This window comes from Micromesistius poutassou, assembly GCF_964030765.1.
Source record: "Micromesistius poutassou genome assembly, chromosome: 10".
NCBI classification, from domain to species: domain Eukaryota; kingdom Metazoa; phylum Chordata; class Actinopteri; order Gadiformes; family Gadidae; genus Micromesistius; species Micromesistius poutassou.
The window spans coordinates 20,360,492-20,385,558 of record NC_140280.1 but is presented as its reverse complement, the minus strand read 5'-3'; the positions used below and the strand labels follow the sequence as shown (position 1 = coordinate 20,385,558).

Genomic DNA, 25,067 nt, shown 5'->3' with positions numbered 1-25,067 from the left:
CATGCCTGGAAGGAGGGACCCCCCACTCTGAAGGAGGGACCCCCCCCCCCACCCACTCTGAAGGAGGGACCCCCCCCCCCCCACCCACTCTGAAGGAGAGACCCCCCCCCCCCACTCTGAAGGAGGGACCCCCCCACTCTGAAGGAGAGACCCCCCCCCCCACTCTGAAGGAGGGACCCCCCCACTCTGAAGGAGAGACCCCCCCCCCCCCACTCTGAAGGAGAGACCCCCCCCCCACTCTGAAGGAGGGACCCCCCCCCCCCCACTCTGAAGGAGGGACCCCCCCACTCTGAAGGAGAGACCCCCCCCACTCTGAAGGAGGACCCCCCCACTCTGAAGGAGAGACCCCCCCCACTCTGACCCCCCCCAGACTTTCCTCGTGCCCTCTTGGTGGGCAAAGGGTCAGCGGGGGGTGACCCAAACACAGGGCCCTTTGGGCCCTCTGAGAGCGTGGCGGGGGTAAGGTGTACACCAACACAGGGCCCTTTGGGCCCTTTGGGCCCTCTGACTGTGGCGGGGGGTAAGGTGTACACAAACACAACGGAGCTGAAGACCGTCGGAGGACTCACTGAAGAAGGTCAGCATGAAGATGCCGTCGTTTCCTATCCGGAGCTGGTCTCCGTCCTCGATGTCATCCCGGGTCACAAAGTCCTCATCCTGAGACCAGAAGAGGCGGGAGGAGGAGTGAGGGGAGAGAAGAACCGCAACACAACCGTGAACGACCACACAGTGAGCCGAGCACACGTACACGCTAGGGGTGGGGCGCAGCGCCCCTACGACCATGTAGCAGCGCCCTGCATCTGCCATGCGAGGAGCGAGTCACTGGCGACACGGAAACTATTTTGGCTTTAAGAATTTCTTTTGCATTTTTATGGAAAAAAAAATAGACAGAAAAACTCAGGTTGGACCAATAAAGATTGAAATCCAGCACCTTTTCACAGTCATTTTGTATGCATCGGTAGACATGTATGGTGATGTATCTTATCGGACTGTCTAACGATACATTGATTATTGCAGAATGACCGTATGGTGATATTATCTGTATCACCACGTATGGCATGGTGAGGTGATCCCCACCCCTCGTATACAGTGCTACGGCCCACCAGGGGCCACGCCCACCACAGGTCAACTAACTGGTGAACAGTGTCCCTCACGCTGGGGAACAACTCAACATCTGGCAGGCAGAACTAAAAAGAACACAAGTCGGCGGACACACAAGCACACCAAACAAAAAAAAAGATAAATCTGAGAAAAATGTTTCAAATGAAAACAAAACAATCCAGAAGCACAAGGCTGACGACAGCCAGCCCCACGGCTCCCTAGTTACCTCGAGAGAACTGCGAATGACATCATCGATGGTCTCCAGACCCTCCCTGTGCTGCGTGGGGAGCTGAGCACAGGGAGGAGGAGGAGGAGGAGGCAGAGACAGAGGTCAGACACACAGCATGGAGGAGCGTCACCGAGCCCAACGCAGTGCACTGGACGTGGACCTCAACTACTACTACTACTACTACTACTACTACTACTACTACTACTACTACTACCACTACCACTACTACTACTACCGCTTTTCCACCGACAGTACCAGCTCAACTCGCCACGACTTAGCGCGGCACGACTCGGTTTGGTTCCAGGCACGTCGCGTTTCCATCTAAAAGAGAACCTCTTCAGCGTGGGCGGGGCGTCATTAGGGTTTAATCCCAGGAAATCTGATCAAGACTATTTCCTGATTCCCGGGAAAGGTTATGACGGGAAATAAAAAGCGCAATGACTATTGTTGTCTATTGTTGTCATACAGTAACGTTGATGGAGGCGAAACTTGAGTGCTGGGAAAGGAACAACACAAAAATGAAACAGCGAAACGCTGATCCGTGTCCCCCTCGGGAGCGGGTCCGTGGACTCCAGCCACGCCGGACACAACTTAACTTTGAGTGATTATTCCCGTTTGCAGCCGCTGGCCAATCAGTTACCAGCAGCCTGCTTACGTCACACAAAAGCACCTACTCCGCTCGCTTGGAACCTCGACGGAGGTGCTACTAAAAAAAGTACCCGGTACTAGGTACCCGGTACCAGGTACTTTTTTTGCCAATGGAAACGCAAAAAAAAGGCGGGCGAGTGGAGGCGAGTTGAGCTGGTACGGGCGGTGGAGAAGGGCCATAATACACCTACTTCAACTACTACTACTACTACTACTACACCTTCTATCTTCTGTATCTTGTCTGAGACTAACAAGACGTTCCGACCTCAAATCAGTGAGCAAACTCAGTCACTGTCCTTGGCAGTGTGCCAAGACACGTTACTAAGAAGACGTGTGATAACCAACGCCTTACCAGAGATAGAGAGGCCTGTGACAGCATATCATTCTTTAGGTAATGGTCTATGGGTGTGTACGGGTCTCTTCACAGGAGGCATCGGGCAGAAGGAGCGTTGTATACATGCTTGAGCTCACACGGACCGTAGGAGCAAACCCAGCAGACAAAACAGGAGGAAATAAAAAAGATGTAGTTACCACGGGAACAGCAGCCGCCTCAGCCTTGGTCCGCTCTGCCTCGTCGTAGGACGGCAGCGTGGTGGCGACGTTGTAGGAGGGCGGCTTGGGGAACGCTCCGTCCTCCTTGAGGTGAAAGTAAGCTGAGAGACACAGCGCAGAGTCAGGCTGCAGCCGCGGGCGACGCGCGGGCCAGAGGCCGCCAGAGCCCACAGCCCTCCGCACCGCGCCGCGCCTACTGCCGTCTCCACAACCGCCGTACCGTACTGTAAGCACTCCGTACTGTAAGCACTCCGTACCGTACTGTAAGCGTGCCGTACCGTACTGTAAGTGTGCCGTACCGTACTGTAAGCACTCCGTACCGTACTGTAAGCACTCCGTACCGTACTGTAAGCGCGCCGTCTTTGGCGGACTATTTCTCTCTATATCAACACTACAAATGCTGGTAACAAATAAATTGTAAAAAGACACAAGTTACTTTTTCGTTTTGGCAAGTAGCCGTGTAATAAGCGGGATAATGTATAGAAAGACGCCGGTCATTATCGGGAATTAATCCCCTTCAGGGCGAAGCAAGACACCTCTGCTTCGCGTTGGTGTCCTGTTGGCCCTGTTGGGGCTTATTTCCCGATAATGACCTGCGTTCTATACATTATCCCTGACTTAAATGCACATTAGACGAATCAATCCGATTTTATGGTAGGCTATGATATAAAACTAAGTAGGCAATAAAAGTGTGAGCGTTGTTGTGCCAACGACACAAGACAAGCATCAGTTAAAGACACACCTTCAAGCAGGAAGCCTGGTTGTTATGGAATGCAAATCCACACTGTACCGAACTGAAAGGTGCCAGCAGAAAACCACCAGCGAGGGAACAGACCAGTATAGTATAGTGGAAAACCACCAGAGAGGGAATAGACCAGTACAGTATAGTGGAAAACCACCAGAGGGAACAGACCAGTATAGTACAGCAGAAAACCACCAGAGGGAACAGACCAGTATAGTACAGCAGAAAACCACCAGAGGGAACAGACCAGTATAGTATAGTGGAGCCAGAGTGGCAGCAGACCAGTATAGTATAGTGGAAACCACCAGAGGGAACAGACCAGTATAGTACAGTGGAGCCAGAGAGGCAGCAGACCAGTATAGTATAGTGGAAACCACCAGACCAGTATAGTATAGTGGAAAACCACCAGAGAGGGAACAGACCAGTATAGTATAGTGGGAAACCACCAGAGATGTGGCAGACCAGTATAGTATAGTATAGTGGAAAACAGCATTCATTCATTATCCCACTTTATCACCATGACAACATCAAGCTCCAACTCAATGACGGATTCCAGACTTTAGATATTGATAATGATCCATCCGTTTATTTTTCCTATATTAGTTAGAAAAGATGTCTAAATAAATAATAAGTCTTTCTCTACATTCTCAACACGTGCATGAACGTAAACTTTAGAATGCTTTTTTCATTGATAACGACAAGGCATTCATAACTTGTTATTTACGTAGTAATAGTAAATATACATACCAGCGTTTTCTGCAGAAACACTGTTGTAAGGGGGCGGGGCATCGAGTGCTACCTGTGGACCGCCGTCTGGCTCCTCCTCATTGGTCAGCTGTCAACAGGAAGTCATGTTAGCCATCGACCTGTATAGCATTGGGTTTACTTCACTCTGGTTAATGTTTCAGAAGCTTTCTAAAGTAGAAAGCCTGACAGTGACGCGCTAATGGAAAACAGGTCTTCTGCTCTGCATGATTCATGAGTTCCCTGACAAAACACCACCAGTGCTTTCTTAAAAAAGACACAAAAAAGCATGAGTAATATATTGCATAAATAGGTACTTTTTTTGCTAATGGAAACGCAAAAAAAGGCAGAGCAAGTCGAGGCGAGTTGAGCTGGTGCTGTCGGTGGAAAAGGGCCTTAAGTAGACATAGCTTGGCCCCTGCCCTAGAGCACACCGTCTCTCCACCACCGTTAAGAGCCTCTTAGCTGGTGGAGATCCACCACTCACAAGTCAACATCTGCCATCCAGTCTGGGTTATAAACAACACCAGAAGGACAAGTAGATCAGTGTCCATTAAGGCCTTACAGCCACGGGCAGGAGAAAGGAGACTCAAAACTCAGCCACGGGCAGGAGAAATGAGACTCAAAACTCAGCCACGGGAAGTGAAAGCTACGAAATGGCAGGGGTCATGTGATGAACACGATCATTAAGCCTAAACAAAACTGAAAGCGACGACACGTTTCACCCACTATATACTAATTCACTGCATTGATATATTATGAAATACTCCCCTTTATATGGTTAAAAAATACACGGTTGACATCGCTGGCTCGTGTCATCATGCAACCCCTTTCACAGTAAAACGGACATCCCACTCCTCACCCCGGCACCACCCCGGCCCCGCAGCGGCCCCGCAGCGGCCCGGCAGCGGCCCGGCGCGCCGGACCGACCCCGAGGAGTCAGTGCGGGGTCCACGCAGACCACTGACGGCTAATGTCACCCTTCCCCTTCTTACCGAGTGGACACCAGCGAGCCTGGTGGATGATGTGCTGCCCGTTAGCATCACGTTAGCCTCATGCTAAGCTACGTTAGCCTCATGCTAAGCTACACCTAGCCTCATGCTAAGCTACACCTAGCCTCATGCTAAGCTATACCTAGCCTCATGCTAAGTTACGTTAGCCTCATGCTAAGCTACACCTAGCCTCATGCTAAGCTACGTTAGCCTCATGCTAAGCTACACCTAGCCTCATGCTAAGCTACGTTAGCCTCATGCTAAGCTACACCTAGCCTCATGCTAAGCTACACTAGCCTCATGCGACAGCAATGGAGGCGCTGAGGAAGCATCCAGGAAGAGACGCTCCGGGCCGACACTGACCGGCCGCCTCATCCCGCTGAACATAAAGACCGGCACGATCCGCCACCGCCGGGTACTAATCTATTAGATTCGCTCAATTACAAATCAAGTGAGTGAAAATGTAACGTAGACGTATCTTTTGACAAAAAAAAATAATTATATATATATATATATATATATATATTAAAATGTAATGACAACTCGCGTACCGTATGGTATCTGGCGTTGGGTTCCGCCATCCCGGATCACTGTTTGGACAGCTGTGGACTAACCGCTATAAGGACCGAATGCCCCTCAGACCGAAAACAAACAACAGGACAACACTGCGACCATTCGGCACTGAAGACGATCAGAGGCCACAGTCGTCCCACGCCTTCTTTTTCCCTTTAGGGAACCAATGACGTCAATGGCCACAACACACTCTTGTGCCCCCTATCGGTATGACGGCGCCCAGCACCAGGAGAGCAAAACACAGATTAATGGCATTTCCTAACCTTCAGAGCCTCCCAGTGCTTGATAAATACTGTATATTCAATATTGTGCCTACAAACAACGCCGATAACTAAACTATTATAACTATAACTAAATAATGCGATGACACATTGCTGTCTTTTAAAGAAAGAATTCTAATATAATGAAAGGAGAACTTTTCAGTGCTTGCAAGGATTATTGACCAACCCACATTGATGAATAGAATAGAAGTAGGCCTACTTCATAGAAGTAGGCCTACTTGAAGAATAAAAATAGGAGGTAAATGGATGCTTTCAACCATATTACAAACAACATATAAACCTGAACTATTTTCCATGCAAGGTCTTCCTAGAATGAAAGCAGTCTACAAATGATGACCATGAAGGAATAATACAATATATAATACCTATTCTCAAGGTTTTATCAATGTCTTATCAAGGTCCTTGATAAGTTCCTTCCCCTCTAATCACTGTTTAGGGTAAGGGTTAGGGCATGATCATCACCATGACTACGACACCAATATGCACGCGCACAGCAATCAACCGCTTTAAAACATTTTTGTTTTGTGCGTTCATCACAATGAACGCTTTAGCATGTAACATATAGCACAGCAAAAGATAATGAACACAAACGGGGGTCTGGTGAGGTTTTATTGTATCTTTACCCGTAGTACAAAGACATGAACAACACCCATGACACTCTTTGTATGAGCGGTGAAAGAAGTCCACTGGCCGCTCAGTGGGGGAGGTTCTGGTATCTGATCAGCATGGGGTAGGTGGTGCCGATGTGCTTCTGGTTGTGGTGGACGCAGACGATCTCCACGTCGTACAGGCTGAACTGGACCTTGACACGCTCGTTGGGGGAGCTCAGGAAGCAGAGGGTGTACAGGGCGAACTCAAACTCAGGACTGACCCCGATGAAGATGCTGCCCTTGGGTTTGAAGCCTTCCTTCCAGCTGAACTGGAGGGCCATGATGTGCTTGTTCTCGTCGGGCTGGGGACACACAGTTTGGTCACTGGTATTATTATTGTTATTATGGGGGGGGGGGGGGGTTTGTACAGAGTGCACAGCGGTCTGTAAATGACACACGACACAAAAGAAAAGATATAAATGATTGATCACAACGTCTCCCAACTCATGCAGTCATTTGACCAACTTGCTTTGTAAAGATTTATTTGGGGATTTCTATGCTTTATGACGTGAGATAGTGGGTATGGGAGAGAGAGGGGACCAGGGATTATCCCGGGTCGCTGCGGTCAGGACTGACCCTGGCCCTGACCCTCCTACCTGTGGGGAGTTGGCGTTGACGCTGTAGCCCTTGTAATCGATGTGGCCCAGCTTCTCCTGAAGGTACAGCTGGATCCAGTTGTGGAATCCAATGACGGTGCGACCGCGTCTGGTCTCTCCGACAAACACATGCTCGAACCCTGAGGAGTCTGGCCTGTGGGGACGGGCCTCAGGGTCACAACTCAGCCTAGCACTGGACCCTAGCCTAGCACCGGACCCTAGCCTAGCACCGGACCCTAGCCTAGCACCGGACCCTAGCACTGGACCCTAGCCTAGCACTGGACCCTAGCCTAGCACTGGACCCTAGCCTAGCACTGGACCCTAGCCTAGCACTGGACCCTAGCCTAGCACTGGACCCTAGCCTAGCACTGGACCCTAGCCTAGCACCGGACCCTAGCCTAGCACCGGACCCTAGCCTAGCACCGGACCCTAGCCTAGCACCGGACCCTAGCCTAGCACTGGACCCTAGCCTAGCACTGGACCCTAGCCTAGCACCGGACCCTAGCCTAGCACCGGACCCTAGCCTAGCACTGGACCCTAGCCTAGCACCGGACCCTAGCCTAGCACTGGTATCCATGTTCAGCATGTCAAATATGTAATACACACAGCATACTGTGTGTATTACATGTTTGACACAAATATCACTCACTCACGGTAGTCAGTGTGAGCTCTGTCCCCGTGTTACCCTGGGCGACACCAGCCCCCATGATGCAACAGTGCAGAAGGCAGAGGAGAACCACCTACCTGCTGGATCCTTTCCGGGTGTAAAGTTCAAACCAGATCATGTACAGCTGCTTCTTGAAGTCTTTCTCGCTCTCCGGAGAGAGTTTCTTGTCCACAAGGTACTTATGGGCTATCTGTTAGCATACAGAGGAGACGAAAAAGATTCTGTTTCAGTGGCACTTTTCTAGATGTTCTCAGAAGACGTGTGATGATGTGTGCGGAGATCTCCCCCTTGCAGGTACCTTCATGGTGGACGTCTGGACGAGGGAGTCCAGGAACTTGTGGTTCTCGGCCTCCTCCTCTGGGGTCACGATCTCGGGCTCTCCGGTAGCGCTGACGTAGTTATCCAGGAGGGAGATGAAGGCTGTGTCACCACGGAACACACAAGTGTTGTTAAATGTCCTTCTTACATAAAGTGTGGATTCCTTCAAACATAAAGATTGGATTTCTGATGGATAAAAAAAGAAAAGCATTTTCCCCAAAACATATCGGTCAAATTTGGATCTTTCTTGCTCAATGTTGATTATACAGTGATTGTACAGTCACATACCCGGTGAGAGGCTTTTTGCGGTTGAGAATTTTTAACTTTGACATCAAAGTATGTTTAATGTATCGTTCACACTACAGAGGCATAACTTAAGACACACCTAAATTCCTGCTAATGCAATGCTTCCCAATTACAGTAAATATGTCATTAAATCCCAATTGGAGAGTGTCAAATTTAATTTAAAATAGATTTTCTTAGTGGAAAACAAAGGGACTGCAGGCCATTCAGATCTGAGCTTTCACACACCATCATACTAGTGAAGTCTAGTTACAGATTCACATCCTTAACATTTTTCTCGATGTGGTTCACAAACGTGTTTGACAAGATGCCAGCATCGAGCATAAAGGAGTAGAGGAGGGGTCTGCACGCTCTGTGCTGTTTGAGGTGTTGATTGTGTGGTGTGTCCTTCCTGATATGAAGTCTGCTCTCTCTGGTTATGTAAGTCATGCTGGCCTGAGGGGATTATGAAGCGACGAGGGAGCTGTTCTCGGCCACACATGGGAGACGACGACGTCTATTATCACACAGTGGTGTTCAATGTGTCAACAGAGCAAACACCAAAACACCAGCCATTGGCAGACTTGACCATTTGGCAGGTGAACCAAAGTGAGGGTTAAATATTGTTTCATTGTATTGTAATAGATGTTTCCTCTCTGGCAGATAGTAAAGTATAGATGGACCATATGGATGAGAGTTTTTTGTACGTGCGTCTCCAAAACGATTGTACTACACATCGTAGCACAAACCCAGTGTGGGGTTGCTGTCTTCCTCCTTGTGCGTGTGCACACTACACTACACACCCTGGTGGACGTGTCCCTCCCTGTGCTTTTACCTAAGAAGGTCTCTTTCTTGAAGATGTTTTCATCCACGAAGGTGAAGAGGGGGTACCCCGCCCCGTCGTTGTCGTCGCTGGGCGTGGCCATCTCTCCGGCTTTACCCTGCGCCGCACACCCACATCACACAGCACTTTACACGTCTCTGCATTCATCTGTGGTTGTCTGCCACACAGATACATTTATCTATTTTATTTTCTAAACGTGGCCGTTACTTTTGTATGACAGAATGAAAATGGCTTACAGGTGATCGACGAGCACCGCTAAAACAAAATTATTTGAACCCTTCAAATCCCTCTTCTTTTAATTTCCATATAGAAACAGAATATTGATCATTAACCACTATTACATGCATTACAGTAAGATACCAGTTTAAACTTGTATAATATACGACCCCTTAAATCAATTGCTCTGGGGACAGCAGCACCTGGGGTGGAACCCTGGCTATTGCATGTTCCTCTTTCTGATTGGTCGCATTTGTATCAGTGAGATGTCACTATACATTCAAACCCTGACAGGTGGTGTCATTTGGAATTAGTTGTGTTGGGTTATTTGCTTAGTGCTTTCCGTTCTCTGAGATGAATTGTGTGTGTGTGTGTGTGTGTGTGTGTGTGTGTGTGTCTGTGTGTCTGTACATACAAATATTATACTTATACATACTACTGGAAATGAAAACACCCGACAGTGACCAGGGAGCATTTCCATAAGCAAAGAAGAATCATGAGAGAGAGAGGACCAAAAGGTGATCCATCCTCCGAATACAGAATGAGGATGAAGATAGCATTTCCAAAGTTAATGCCATGAAAAACCATTTAATTCATCGACTACAATCAGTAATCCCTTTTAAGCCCTTTTCCAACAATCTTTTTTGATGCTATAGTGACGGTCAAAACGACGACCTGTTCACTTCTTTTGCATTGCAGTTTACTGTAGACCTCAGCCACTGTTTGGCTCAATTGTTTGGCATTCAACTGAGTTTGGCTGGTCGGCTGGCCATTGTGTCCTATTCAAATGACAGGGAGGGTTGTGTGTGTGTGTGTGTGTGTGTGTGTGGTGTGTGTGTGGGGGGGGGGAGGGGGGGTTGGGTGGTATTAGAGTGATAGTAAAATAACAATGAGCAAAAAAATCAATGGAGGTGGTCCAACTTAAAACGAGGATAGTTCAGATTAGATATGGGAGGTTGAGCAGGGCCATGTTCACCTGAAGAGAGATCCTGTAGTCTGTGCCAGGCTGCAGTCGGTTGACGTCACTGTCCCACAGCGCCTGCGCCATGGAGGACAGCTCTCTGTCGCTCTCCACCATCACGTCCTCCTCGTTGGCGGTCCTCTGTGGAGCTGCTGAACTCAGTGCTGTGGGCAGAAGGTAGCTTGAGCGTCTGTCGTCTGATCAACGTTGAGGTCATGGTGCCTCAGGTGTGGCCAGTATTCATTCACCGTTTGCGGAAAAGGTTGAGGGCGGTCAGATCAAGTTATGGTTAGGTTAAACATGGACGCCATAGGCCTACTCTCTGGTTCAACTTTGATTGTAACACAGAAAGAAGAGAGCGTAGAAATTGACAGAGGGATGTTTCATATTCTCACTCTCACACACACACACTAAAGGCAAGAAACAAGAGACAATTCAATACAAAATGAAAAAATAAAAATCTCATTCAAGGAACTTTGCCACCTCTTTGCACCACACACATTCAGCCGTGCGTCCCCATCCCCATCTCAACTCTGTTGGTGAGGAGTGTCTCCATGGGCCTCTCTCCTCAGTCCCCACTCAGAGCCGTTCTACCCCAAGCACACCAACCTTTGAGGGGTCTTCCTGTGTCGCTCGGCTGCTTCTGCCCGCCTGCCAATTCTGAAAATAAAGATTGTTGACCGATGATAAAGCAGGGGCGATTCTCAGGAACTCCTGTTGACGTCCCGTCTGATGTTGGAAACGTTGTGACTGTTTACTGGGAGTGTGTACCTTTAGGTGCATGGGGACCCCCCCTTGTCAGTCAGTCAGTCAGTCAGTCAGTCAGTAGGGAAGCAGAATGGGTTGCCCAGGATAGGACAGGAGGGGAAGGGGCTGGCGGTGGGGGGTGGGGTTCCTGTTGTAAAGGCTTACACCTTGTCAGCAACTCTAGCCAAAGGGCTTTGGCCCCGCTGTGGTGCTTTTCAGTCTCAGACTAAACACGTGCTCTCGTTGTTTCTCTGGTGCATTGTGTTGTGCTCTCTCTCTCTCTCTCTCTCACGCCGCTGGTCATAACCAATCCACTTATGACAGTTCTCTCTGAAAGTGTTCATATGGGCAGATCGTATGAGCAAAATATAAACCAAGTGGGGATTTTTGTTGGGCTTGAAGCCTTCCTTCTAGGAAGACAGCTCCTTCATGTGGCCAATGAGACATGTTGCCATTTAAGATAAAAACATACTCACACACATATACTGTATATATACATACATATACATAAATATATGTTATGTATATTTATAAGCATAAATTCATTTGATACGCATCTTTCCAAATTGACAATGATGTAGGTGCCTATGGATTGTGATAGTTTATTTAAAGTAACAGCATTAACTTAAATGCAATATTTCACTTTACAATGTTTCTTTCATTCTTGATTGGTTGTTGAACATTACAATGACTGGATGACAGTAAAAACAAACCACAAAAACCTTTTTGGTAGAAACTGTAGTGTCGCCTGTTAATGTCACAACACCCTTCATGATGTAAACTCAACAGGAAATATTGACGTGAAAATCATTCGAGCAGGATAACAAAAACAAACAAAAGCATACAATGAACGCCACGGATTGACGTAGATTTCCGTTGATGACACAAAATGTCATTATTTTCTCTGGTTATGGCACCATTAACAAAATTGAACACAACCTGATAACGTGGCAACTGTACAAATGAGTAAAGTAGCAAGACGGGCCAAATAACCAAATTAACTTTATTGAACCGTTGAATGGCGAACGTGAGGCGGTCTGGAACAGGTCTGAGTGCCTTCATAGAGCCGCTCCACGGAAATAGTGTTTTCCGTTCAGGATTCAGCATTTAATGATGAAGATGATGATTGCATACTATTTGAAAGAATGTATTATGGCTAACATAGCCAAGTAAAGCCGCGAACTGAGGGGCCGCCATGTCACGAAATAAGATGATATCCAGAGCTCAAAGTTAGCAGTTATTTTGTGTTGTAATGCGACATTGCGGGTTTAGAAGATAACTTATTTAAATGTTATGTAATAAGAATAATTTCTAGAACATAAACCCACACTCCAATACGGTTAAACAGATCAAACAGATCAAAGCATGGGAGTAAAACTCATTCATCTTTAGAACTCAGGTTTGGATCCAGATACGTTTCCAGTGATGGTCTGTGATCATCATCATCATCATCACCATTATCACAATAGTGTCATCAAAGCAGCAACCAACCTGACGCCAAATCTTCAGCCAGGAGCTGCCAGAGCCTCGCCCCAAATTATATTATAATCTAAATGTAGCGACCTGGACATGTTTGTGTTTACTCGATCAGTTGGCTATATTAAAACATAGTACAAACAACGCAAGAACAGCCACTTGTTTAACAGGAACTCCCCCCCCCCCCCCCCCCCCCCCACGTCCCTGGGCCCTGACACACATCGTGTTACGCAACGGAGCTCTCAATCTGTGAGGACATCCACACCCCACGTCTGGACTGTGGGACAAGCATCGCTAAGCTGCATTGTCCTCGAGTGCAAACACAAGCAGAGTGAATGTAGAGAGAGAGAGCGAGAGCGAGAGAGAGAGAGAGAGAGAGAGAGAGAGAGAGAGAGAGAGAGAGAGAGAGAGAGAGAGAGACACACACAGAGAGCCAGTGAGCGAGGCGATGCATGGTGACATCAGTCCTCTTCGTCGCTCAAGAACTCGTCGTCATCGTCGTCTATCTGCACGCCTTGGAAGAGTCTAGCAAAAGAGAAAACAACAACAACAAACATCAATCTGTAACCACAATAATCAATGTATATTATTACATAATATACTGAAATGTAAGTTGTTGATGGGTGCAGAAACACAGCCATTGAAGCCACAGCACTTCAGAGACATGGACATGGTGTGTTTGCACAGATAGAATGGCTGGTTTGTAGCCAGGAATAAACAATAAATGGTCTAAACAGTGAGATCTGACCCAATACGCCGCTGCCTGCATGTTGTCAACAATACCTCGTGAACCATCACATCAGTATCTGGCGTCTGTAAATATTTGTAAAATATGACCTGCTGCGTCCCGCATGGTTTAATTGTGATGATAAGACGCCTGTGTAGCATCTGACCCTAGCTATCCTTGTTGTATACGGGAACAAAAGTACAAAAGGAGTGGACCGGGTACCCCAGTGGCCCCCGGGTACAGCCGGGTAGCACGGGGTAGTACCGGGTAGTACCATTAAGGCTCAGTCCTGACCACAGCCACCCGGGTATGATTCCCTCTCTCCCAGACCTTCCTGTCTCTCTCACTCTATCATAAAGCACAATGTTTAAAGAGGGGGGACTGACTGGTTGTAGCAGGGCAGGGCCGAGTTGTTGAAGTGGCTGTAGGGGTTGACCTTGCTCAGCTGGCCCAGGCACAGCCAGCAGAAGTACTGCCTGCAGGAGCTGCACGTCATCTTGTTGCAGCCGTCCACCTTCTGCACACACACACACACACACACACACACACACACACACACACACACACACACACACACACACACACACACACACACACACACACACACACACACACACACACACACACACACACACACACACACACACCAGAGGACGGCTCCAGTTCAATGTTGATCAGGCACCCAGTCAATGCCACAGTGGAAACACGTACATTCACCTCCACCTCCTGCTCTGGTTCAGAGTTGGAGGGAGTGACAATTAAATCATATTGTAAATACGGGACAATATATATACTATATTGTCCAATCTCATAATAGCGTTGCTGATGTCAGGAGATCTGTGGAACATTTCCCGGGCAAACCTAGCCACCAGCGACTAGGAGGCACTAAGCATTCCGTCCATGTAGTGCCCCGTTCATGAAGATATCTGTATGCATTTAAAGACGATAAACCAATACTGAACCTCTATAGAAAGCTTGGGTCAACCTCTTGGGGTAAAAACCTCTGCTTTCACAAAGGGCTAAGTTTTCCATGTATGAGCAACTTTCTCTCAAGAAGAACGGTTCCATTTTGATTGTATTCAAGTGACTGAACGCCTCACAGAAAGCCGCTCACACATGACAAACTTCAGCTATTTTGTGCAATCAAAAAGCACGCAGATACCGAGACGATGACCCAAGCTGTCCATAGAGGTGAACTACTGGTGAGCGTGTTTAGCATGTGTTGCATCTTACCCTGGCTATCTCTGTTGTACACGGGGAATGGGACAACCTAGGGATTGTAAATGCTATGAACATCCTTATTGTTGTACCGTTGTTACCGATATGTTGTTGCTTCACCTTCTTCTGACAAATGATTTGAAGTCGCTTTGGATAAAAGCGTCTGATAAATGCCCTAAATGTAAATAGCGGCTTAAAAAACCTTCACATCAGACCTATTGTGGCTAGGCCCCCCCTAGCCTCCAGACGGCCCTGGGCCCCGTGGAGAGGCTAGGCCCCCCCTAGCCTCCAGACGGCCCCGGGCCCCGTGGAGAGGCTAGGCCCCCCCTCCAGACGGCCCTGGGCCCCGTGGAGAGGCTAGGCCCCCCCTAGCCTCCAGACGGCCCTGGGCCCCGTGGAGAGGCTAGGCCCCCCCTCCAGACGGCCCTGGGCCCCGTGGAGAGGCTAGGCCCCCCCTAGCCTCCAGACGGCCCTGGGCCCCGTGGAGAGGCTAGGCCCCCCCTAGCCTCCAGACGGCCCTGGGCCCCGTGGAGAGGCTAGGCCCCCCCTCCAGACGGCCCTGGGCCCCGTGGAGAGGCTAGGCCCCCCCTAGCCTCCAGACGGCCCTGGGCCCCGTGGAGAGGCTAGGCCCCCCCCCTAGCCTCCAGACGGCCCTGGGCCCCGTGGAGAGGCTAGGCCCCCCCTCCAGACGGCCCTGGGCCCCGTGGAGAGGCTAGGCCCCCCCCCTAGCCTCCAGACGGCCCTGGGCCCCGTGGAGAGGCTAGGCCCCCCCTAGCCTCCAGACGGCCCTGGGCCCCGTGGAGAGGCTAGGCCCCCCCCCTAGCCTCCAGACGGCCCTGGGCCCCGTGGAGAGGCTAGGCCCCCCCCTAGCCTCCAGACGGCCCTGGGCCCCGTGGAGAGGCTAGGCCCCCCCTAGCCTCCAGACGGCCCTGGGCCCCGTGGAGAGGCTAGGCCCCCCCTCCAGACGGCCCTGGGCCCCGTGGAGAGGCTAGGCCCCCCCTAGCCTCCAGACGGCCCTGGGCCCCGTGGAGAGGCTAGGCCCCCCCTCCAGACGGCCCTGGGCCCCGTGGAGAGGCTAGGCCCCCCCCTAGCCTCCAGACGGCCCTGGGCCCCGTGGAGAGGCTAGGCCCCCCCCTAGCCTCCAGACGGCCCTGGGCCCCGTGGAGAGGCTAGGCCCCCCCTAGCCTCCAGACGGCCCTGGGCCCCGTGGAGGGGCTAGGCCCCCCCTCCAGACGGCCCTGGGCCCCGTGGAGAGGCTAGGCCCCCCCTAGCCTCCAGACGGCCCTGGGCCCCGTGGAGAGGCTAGGCCCCCCCTAGCCTCCAGACGGCCCTGGGCCCCGTGGAGAGGCTAGGCCCCCCCTAGCCTCCAGACGGCCCTGGGCCCCGTGGAGAGGCTAGGCCCCCCCTCCAGACGGCCCTGGGCCCCGTGGAGAGGCTAGGCCCCCCCCCTAGCCTCCAGACGGCCCTGGGCCCCGTGGAGAGGCTAGGCCCCCCCTAGCCTCCAGACGGCCCTGGGCCCCGTGGAGAGGCTAGGCCCCCCCTCCAGACGGCCCTGGGCCCCGTGGAGAGGCTAGGCCCCCCCTAGCCTCCAGACGGCCCTGGGCCCCGTGGAGAGGCTAGGCCCCCCCTAGCCTCCAGACGGCCCTGGGCCCCGTGGAGAGGCTAGGCCCCCCCTAGCCTCCAGACGGCCCTGGGCCCCGTGGAGAGGCTAGGCCCCCCCCTAGCCTCCAGACGGCCCTGGGCCCCGTGGAGAGGCTAGGCCCCCCCTAGCCTCCAGACGGCCCTGGGCCCCGTGGAGAGGCTAGGCCCCCCCCTGGCCTCCAGACGGCCCTGGGCCCCGTGGAGAGGCTAGGCCCCCCCCTAGCCTCCAGACGGCCCTGGGCCCCGTGGAGAGGCTAGGCCCCCCCTAGCCTCCAGACGGCCCTGGGCCCCGTGGAGAGGCTAGGCCCCCCCCTAGCCTCCAGACGGCCCTGGGCCCCGTGGAGAGGCTAGGCCCCCCCCTAGCCTCCAGACGGCCCTGGGCCCCGTGGAGAGGCTAGGCCCCCCCCCTAGCCTCCAGACGGCCCTGGGCCCCGTGGAGAGGCTAGGCCCCCCCTCCAGACGGCCCTGGGCCCCGTGGAGAGGCTAGGCCCCCCCTAGCCTCCAGACGGCCCTGGGCCCCGTGGAGAGGCCCTCTAGCCCCCGTGCGGCGGCGGCTGACCTGGATGTTGGTGCCACAGCGGGGGCAGCACTTGCAGTTGTCGCTGAGCCACTCGCGGCTGTAGGACTCCTCCACCGCCCTCTGGATGACCCTCTTGCCGTAGCGCTGCTCCATGAAGCGCTGGTCCTCCGGCGACGCCGCCAGGTAGTCGTCACGCAGGCCCCGCAGCTCGTCTGACACACACACACACACACACACACACACACACACACACACACACACACACACACACACACACACACACACACACACACACACACACACACACACACACACACACAGGTCATTGCTGAGCCATCACTGACAGACGCAGAGCCCTGGAGGCTCCTTCACCAGGGTGATGTCTGAGGACTAACCCTGACCTCTGACCTTTAGCCCCTTAGACCCACCACTGACACAGGGGTCACTGACCTCTGACCTTTAGCCCCTTAGACCCACCACTGACACAGGGGTCACTGACCTCTGACCTTTAGCCCCTTAGACCCACCACCGACACAGGGGTCACTGACCTCTGACCTTTAGCCCCTTAGACCCACCACTGACACAGGGGTCACTGACCTCTGACCTTTAGCCCCTTAGACCCACCACTGACACAGGGGTCACTGACCTCTGACCTTTAGCCCCACCACTGACCACTGACACAGGGGTCACTGGTACCACCGACACAGGGGTCACTGGTACCACTGACACAGGGGTCACTGGTACCACTGACACAGGGGTCACTGGTACCACTGACACAGGGGTCACTGGTACCACCGACACAGGGGTCACTGGTACCACCGACACAGGGGTCACTGGTACCACTGACACAGGTCACTGGTACCACCGACACAGGGGTCACTGGTACCACTGACACAGGGGTCACTGGTACCACCGACACAGGTCACTGGTACCACCGACACAGGGGTCACTGGTACCACTGACACAGGGGTCACTGGTACCACCGACACAGGGGTCACTGGTACCACCGACACAGGGGTCACTGGTACCACTGACACAGGTCACTGGTACCACCGACACAGGGGTCACTGGTACCACTGACACAGGTCACTGGTACCACTGACACAGGTCACTGGTACCACTGACACAGGGGTCACTGGTACCACTGACACAGGTCACTGGTACCACCGACACAGGGGTCACTGGTACCACCGACACAGGGGTCACTGGTACCACTGACACAGGTCACTGGTACCACCGACACAGGGGTCACTGGTACCACCGACACAGGGGTCACTGGTACCACTGACACAGGTCACTGGTACCACTGACACAGGTCACTGGTACCACCGACACAGGGGTCACTGGTACCACCGACACAGGGGTCACTGGTACCACCGACACAGGTCACTGGTACCACCGACACAGGGGTCACTGGTACCACCGACACAGGGGTCACTGGTACCACCGACACAGGGGTCACTGGTACCACCGACACAGGGGTCACTGGTACCACTGACACAGGGGTCACTGGTACCACTGACACAGGTCACTGGTACCACCGACACAGGGGTCACTGGTACCACTGACACAGGGGTCACTGGTACCACTGACACAGGTCACTGGTACCACCGACACAGGGGTCACTGGTACCACCGACACAGGGGTCACTGGTACCACTGACACAGGGGTCACTGGTACCACCGACACAGGGGTCACTGGTACCACCGACACAGGGGTCACTGGTACCACCGACACAGGGGTCACTGGTACCACCGACACAGGGGTCACTGGTACCACTGACACAGGTCACTGGTACCACTGACACAGGGGTCACTGGTACCACTGACACAGGGGTCACTGGTACCACTGACACAGGGGTCACTACCATGGCTCTGCTCCTTGTCCCATGAACCAGGGCCCGGGCAACAGACTAACCTAGTGAAGGGTTAGACTAACCTAGTGAAGGGTTAACAGACTAACCTAGTGAAGGGTTAACAGACTAACCTAGTGAAGGGTTAACAGACTAACCTAGTGAAGGGTTAACAGACTAACCTAGTGAAGGGTTAGACTAACCTAGTGAAGGGTTAACAGACTAACCTAGTGAAGGGTTAGACTAACCTAGTGAAGGGTTAGACTAACCCAGCAGCCTACCTGAGGTGACCTTGCAGTGAGACAGGCCGTGGTGCCAGCAGCCTACCTGAGGTGACCTTGCAGTGAGACAGGCCGTGGTGCCAGCAGCCTACCTGAGGTGACCTTGCAGTGAGACAGGCCGTGGTGCCAGCAGCCTACCTGAGGTGACCTTGCAGTGAGACAGGCCGTGGTGCCAGCAGCCTACCTGAGGTGACCTTGCAGTGAGACAGGCCGTGGTGCCAGCAGCCTACCTGAGGTGACCTTGCAGTGAGACAGGCCGTGGTGCCAGCAGCCTACCTGAGGTGACCTTGCAGTGAGACAGGCCGTGGTAGCCCAGCTTGCAGAGGGTGCAGAAGGCGTACTGGCAGGCGGGGCAGATGCCCATGGTGGCGTCAGGCTCCAGGATGACGGCGCTGCCACAGGACTGCCGCGGGCAGTACACCACGTCCGCCATCAGGTCCAGGCTGGACTGCAGCAGCAGCCGGTCGTAGCGCGCAAACTGCTCCTCGTCCACCAGCAGCTTCACCTGCAGCCAATCAGAGCGACCGGAGACTCATCAGCAACCGCCCACCTCCGTTGTTTATGAAGACGCTTCAAAGGGCGCTGCAATACGGTGCTCCTCGTATCAAACCCGCCCCGTATTAGATACATGCTCCTCGTATCAAACCCGCCCAGTATTAGATACATGCTCCTCGTATCAAACCCGCCCCGTATTAGATACATGCTTATTGTATCAAACCTCCCCAGTATTAGATACATGCTTATTGTATCAAACCCGCCCAGTATTAGATACATGCTTATTGTATCAAACCCGCCCAGTATTAGATACATGGTTGTTATTGTATCAAACCTGCCCAGTATTAGATACATGCTTATTGTATCAAACCCGCCCAGTATTAGATACATGGTTGTTATTGTATCAAAGAACAGCTGGATTCATATCTGGACTTTATTTTCTATCATAAAATATTAATTTTGTATATTTTTAAGGGGAAATTTCAAAGTTCTCCTTCACAAAGTGTTTTTTTGGAGAGAAATTATGAATAAATGCGTCACGTTTTCAAACTCGAGATTTCAATATTGACCAAAATAATCGTGATTCTGATTTCTGCCATAAACGAGCAGCCCTCGTGTCGTGTAGCGTAGGTACTGTGACCCCCACAGCCCCGCCCAGCCCTACCTGGAGCGTATGGTGAGGTACTGTGACCCCCACAGCCCCGCCCAGCTCCTACCTGGAGCGTATGGTGAGGTACTGTGACCCCCACAGCCCCGCCCAGCCCCTACCTGGAGCGGCGTGGCCAAGGAGCTGCACTTGGGCTCGGGGCAGTTGAGGCAGCGGACGTTCCCGTCGCGGATCTGGATCTGGAAGTATCCGCTCATGCAGTCCCGGCAGTACACGTGCTGGCACTCCTTGAAGCAGAGGCAGGCCGCGCCCAGCTTCTCCAGGAAGCAGATGCCGCAGCTGAACACCCGCCCGTCAAACACCTTCTGCCGCTGGGCCTCGTCGAAGTCCAGCAGCTGGGGCAGGAGGTCGGCCCGGGGGTCCGCCACCAGCACGGCCCGGGGGTCGTGCTCCGGCGCCGGCGCCTCTGACGGGGGGCAGGCGGAGGAGGAGGAGGAGGACTGGGCGTCGGTCCTGGTCCTGGCCTGAGGCCTCTTCCTCTCCTTCACGTCTTCCTCGTTGTCAGGGCGGGGCTCGGCTGGACGGGACGCAGACACATTCTTGCTGAGCCGGTTCTTTTTGAACTCATACGTTTCTTTTCAATGGAAGAGGAGAACATGAAGACATCACCCTAGCAGGGTACCTGCGGCGTCGGTCTTACTGCGCTCCACGTGCGCAGCCTTGCTGTCCATCCGCACCACCACCAGAGGGGACGTGATGGCCAGGAAGTCAAGGGCCTCCTCCTTCAGGAACTGGACCCACGTGAAGAGCACCACGCAGCCCTGGTTCTCCCCCCACAGCTGGTCCAGACGCCGGCACAGGGCACTCATCTGCAGGACGGAGGGAGCAGGGCCCGGGCGTTACAACCCTCTGCACCACTGGGGACGCTTTTGAAATTAATGAGCCAACAAGAGAATGAATAATTCACAAAGATTTTGACTGACAAGACGCTGAAAGACCGCTCCTGTAATACGGAGTGTTTACAAATCTGAATTTGTGCACGTTTAGAACATTTCCAAACTTGAGCTTCACCACTGAGGCAGGTGACAGGAGCACCAGAGCCACGCCCACAGGTAGGTGCCCTGGGAGCGCGGGGACAGGGGGGGGCTTACCTGCGTCAGAGTCAGCCATTTGGAGCTCAGGGTGAACACGGGGGAGGAGGCGGTGGGGTAGTCCACGGGGAGCTCAAAGTTCAACACCAGGGGGGGCAGGAAGGAGACGCCGTACTCTGCCTGCCGCTCGCCTGCAGCACACGGACAGAGGACGGAACAACAGCGGTACGAGCACGTACAAATGTCATCCAATAGAACGGGAAAGAGACGATGAAATAACGTCACATCAAAGCCTAAGCCTGCCCTCTTAAAGCGTGTGAGGGGCTTTCACCACTACAGGCCAGTACTGGTCCTGGCAGTGGACCAAACAGTCCTGTTTATCCCACAGGTAGGGCCACGGGGACCCGTTTAGTCCCTACGTGGTCATGCTGATTTGACAGCAGCTGATGGTCTCAAAACAAAAGTATTTTCTTCAAGTATAATTATATACAATTTCAACACAAATTATATTAAACAAAAAAAAAACCATGGACAAAAATGGACATCTTCTCATTCTCCCGCCGTGTCATCAAAAGAACGTGATGTAGCAGGAGAACGGGACGGATGACCGCGGAGACCACGGAGTGTACCGTATTTTTAAAGACATTTTTATGCTTTATGATAGTGAGATGGACAGGAAGGTCTGGGGGAGAGAGGGGGAAGACCTGCAGCAAAAGACCACAGGCAGGAATCAAACCCGGGTCTCTGCGGTCATGACTAAGCCTTCAGGGTACTCTACCCGCTGAACCACTGGGGGGCCCCCCTGATGCGTACCTTTGACCACCACTTTGAAGGCGGCTGGGAGCTCTAGGCAGAGCTGGATCTCACCGCCCTGGGCCGCCTCGGCCCGGTGGAACTCCTCCTCATCGTAGATACTCGCTAAAGCAAGCAGCTCGTCCTCCTGCGCTTCACGGTCCTCAGACATTTACATTCCTGCGCAGCGCGGAGCACGGTGACAGCCATCATGTTAGATAGGATTTTAAACACTGTTTAGACACGTTATTAGTATTGGTGAAACATTGACAGCAAACTACAAAAAAAAACGAAACTAAAAAGACTATTAGTTAACTAACACACATTATATCATCACATCAGAATCATTTCAGAAACAGCTCAGTTTAAAGCAGGCTGCCACACATGTGCTCATTGATTGAAACTGAAAAAGAAAACGGCTGCCGTCAGCATCTTCAGCTCTTTAACAGAAGCTCCTGTGCATGTTGACAGCAGCCCTTCATATGCAGCGCATACGGAAAGTATTCACATCACTTTTTCCACATTGTTATTTTACAGCCAGGAATAAGGCTGGATTAAATCGATTTTTTTCCTCAAAAATTCTACACATAATACCCCATAATGACAATGATGATAAAAAAATTTGTTTGAGATTTTCACAAATTTATTAAAAATATAAAACAAAGAAATCCCGTTCCCTCTGCTGCGGTGAAGGTCCCAAGGAGCACAGGGGCCTCCGTCCTCCGTCCATGAAGACGTTTGGGACCAGCAGGACTCGTCCTGGAGCCGTCCCTCCTCCCCACTGAGTGACCGGGGCAGAGGGGCTTCAGGGAGGGAGGAGGCCCAACCCCACGGTCACTCTGACAGAGCTCCAGGGTTCCTCTGCGGAGAGAGGAGAACCTTCCAGAAGGACCACCACTGCAGCTGCAGCACTCCACCAATCAGGCCTGTGTGGCAGAGCGGCCAGACGGGAGCCACCCGGTGGTGAAAGGCACACGGCAGCCCGCCTGGAGCTCACCAAAAGGCATCAAGACTCTCAGACCAGGAGAAACTAAACTGGTCTGATGAGACAAAGATCAAACCCTTTGGTGTGAATCACTGCTCATCACCTGGCCAACGCCGCCCCTACGGTGAAGCGTGGCGGTGGCAGCATCACACTGTGGGGATGTTTATCAGAGGCGGGAACTGGGAGACTAGACAGGATTGAGGGAAAGATGAACGCAGCAATGTACAGAGACATCCTGGAAGAAGAACACGCTCCAGAGCGCTCTTGACCTCAGACTGGGGGCGACGGTTTCATCTTTCAACAGGACAACGACCCTAAGCACACAGCCAAGACATCGAAGGAGGGGCTCCAGGACAACTCTGTGAACGTCCTAGAGTGGCCCGGCCAGAGCCCAGACTTGGATCCCATTGAGCATCTCTGGAGGGATCTGAAAACGGCTGTGGACCGACGCGCCCTCCAGCCCGATGGAGCTCCAGAGGTTCTAAAGAGGAACGGGCGAAACCGGCCAAAGAGAGACGCTTGTGGCTTCATATTCCAAAAGACTTGAGGCTGTAATTGATGCCAAAGGTGCCGCAACAAAGTATTGAGCAAAGGCTGTGAATACACATATATAACGTACATGTTTTAGTTATTTATTTCTAATACATTTGCAAACATTAAAAAAAAAAAAAATACATTGTGGGGTATTGTGTGTAGAATTTTGAGGAAAGAAAATGAATTGAATCCAGCCTTATTCCAGGCTGTAACATATCAAAACGTGGACAAAATGAAGCGCTGTGAATACTTTCTGTTTGCACTGTAACTCACTCCTTCACCAGCACACCAAGAAGCCCTCTGCATGTCGACCTGCAGCCATTCATAGAACTCACTCCTTCACCAGCACACCAAGAAGCCCTCTGCATGTCGACCTGCAGCCATTCATAGAACTCACTCCTTCACCAGCACACTTTAAAAGAAGCCCCTTCACCAGCTAGCATTGGTTTACTTTGGACTCGACACCCCATCACACGGGGGCACAGGGCAGCTAGCGAGTGGGCGACACATGAGCTCACAACACACACACTGACCAGGACGGACGCGTCATGTGCTGCTCACACACAACAGACACACAACTTTCAGCTAACACGTAGCTAGCTCCCGTCTGCCACTCAGTGTGTGTGTGTGCTAATGTTGACGTTAGCCGACACACACTGCCACCGCAACACCGCCCTTTAAACGTCACGGTGTCCGTGTGTCTACACATAACTGCCTGGACGTGGATTTCATAACCAGAGAAAAGTGGAAGATAGAGTGCGATTTACCTCTTCTAGTCCCAGGTTAAGACTAGTAGCTGCCAAATGGGTTTCGCTGCAGGAAGTTGATCAGACAAGTTTGACTCGCTCTTTGGCGATCCCTGGTGGAGCGGTTTAGGACTGCAGGCTCCAGCCTACCATGCAGAGCAGCGTGACCCTGTTGGACTCGCTCTTTGATGACCCCTGGTGGAGGAGTTGACACCCTCAGGGTCCGTCGTACAGAACACATGCAGAGTAGCACTCCCATTATTAACTATTATCAACCTGCTCACCTAAGCTTAACCATATCTAAAAAAGACTTAAACTTACCCTCACCCAAACCGTAAACCTAGCCAACTCTAACCTAATACTTTTACCAAACCTAATACCTTAATTTAACCATCTCTAACCTAATACATTAACTTAACCATATCTAATACCTTAACTTAACCCTCTCTAACCTAATACCTTAACTTAACCATATCTAATACCTTAACTTAACCCTCTCTAACCTAATACCTTAACCATCTCTAACCTAATACCTTAACTTAACAGCAAACCCACCTGAGAGCAGCCCACCACTGGTCTGAATAAAGGAAAAACATGAATAAAACGAGGGTCCAAGAGTCCGTCCTGACTGAGCCATCTGGGCTATGGCAGAATGCATTTCATGTAGCTGGCCATAATAAAGGCTGCTCTTGTTAAATATACTGTAAATGTACATCTAATTGTTTAAAAGTTTGATAGCCATATCAAGACTAAAAGTAAAAGCATGACCTAAAAGTAGCCCATTATATAAAAATATGGATTCTATAACCATGATAAATCAATGTAATTTATGTACAATAATCATATCTGGAAATATAAACATGTGATAGTATACACATAATATTGATTAATATTTAAATGCTTAAATACTTCTTTGGATGCTTCTTCCATCCCACATTATAAATCACAATAATTCCCAA

General features: G+C 51.7%; 3 protein-coding genes across 4 annotated transcripts in view; all 3 read right to left on the bottom strand.

Annotated features, from left to right (window-relative positions):
* The window catches only part of LOC311354714 (NEDD4 family-interacting protein 1-like), a 9,179-nt gene extending 3,470 nt beyond the window's left edge, over positions 1–5,709 (bottom strand). Inside the window, exons 1-5 of one of the 2 annotated variants that reach the window (XM_084474552.1) lie at positions 5,560–5,709; positions 4,020–4,107; positions 2,510–2,631; positions 1,328–1,390; positions 570–657 (exon numbers count right to left, since the gene is read on the bottom strand). In XM_084474552.1, coding sequence (XP_084330678.1) covers positions 570–657; positions 1,328–1,390; positions 2,510–2,631; positions 4,020–4,107; positions 5,560–5,589 — 391 coding nt within the window. In that variant the 5' untranslated portion in view covers positions 5,590–5,709. The remainder of the gene's footprint in view (positions 1–569; positions 658–1,327; positions 1,391–2,509; positions 2,632–4,019; positions 4,108–5,559) is intronic. The other variant, XM_084474553.1, reaches the window with a different exon arrangement.
* Positions 5,710–6,556: 847 nt separating this feature from the next.
* endou2 (endonuclease, polyU-specific 2) lies at positions 6,557–10,513 on the bottom strand (the record flags this gene model as incomplete). Its single annotated transcript, XM_084474287.1, has 6 exons — positions 6,557–6,814; positions 7,109–7,262; positions 7,853–7,965; positions 8,074–8,195; positions 9,211–9,316; positions 10,412–10,513. 6 exons carry the CDS (start codon positions 10,511–10,513, stop codon positions 6,557–6,559), a joined length of 855 nt encoding a protein of 284 aa, XP_084330413.1.
* Positions 10,514–12,804: 2,291 nt separating this feature from the next.
* On the bottom strand, positions 12,805–24,240 carry rnf14 (ring finger protein 14). The gene is made up of 9 exons (XM_084474544.1): positions 24,130–24,240; positions 21,865–22,023; positions 21,112–21,242; positions 20,643–20,829; positions 20,122–20,537; positions 19,135–19,363; positions 16,765–16,937; positions 13,733–13,863; positions 12,805–13,144 (listed from the first exon to the last, which is right to left on the bottom strand). Exons 2-9 carry the CDS (start codon positions 22,013–22,015, stop codon positions 13,081–13,083), a joined length of 1,482 nt encoding a protein of 493 aa, XP_084330670.1. The 5' UTR covers positions 22,016–22,023; positions 24,130–24,240; the 3' UTR covers positions 12,805–13,080.
* Between the last annotated feature and the right edge of the window lie 827 nt (positions 24,241–25,067).

Coding starts and splice junctions, on each gene's coding strand:
- rnf14 (XM_084474544.1), bottom strand. CDS start 22,015: ATGTCTGAGGACCGTGAAGCGCAGGAGGACGAGCTGCTTGCTTTAGCG. Junction 19,364..20,121: donor CCTTGGCCACGCCGCTCCAG/GTAGGGGCTGGG, acceptor GATTGGCTGCAG/GTGAAGCTGCTGGTGGACGA. Junction 13,145..13,732: donor GCCCTGCCCTGCTACAACCA/GTCAGTCCCCCC, acceptor CTCTTTTGCTAG/ACTCTTCCAAGGCGTGCAGA.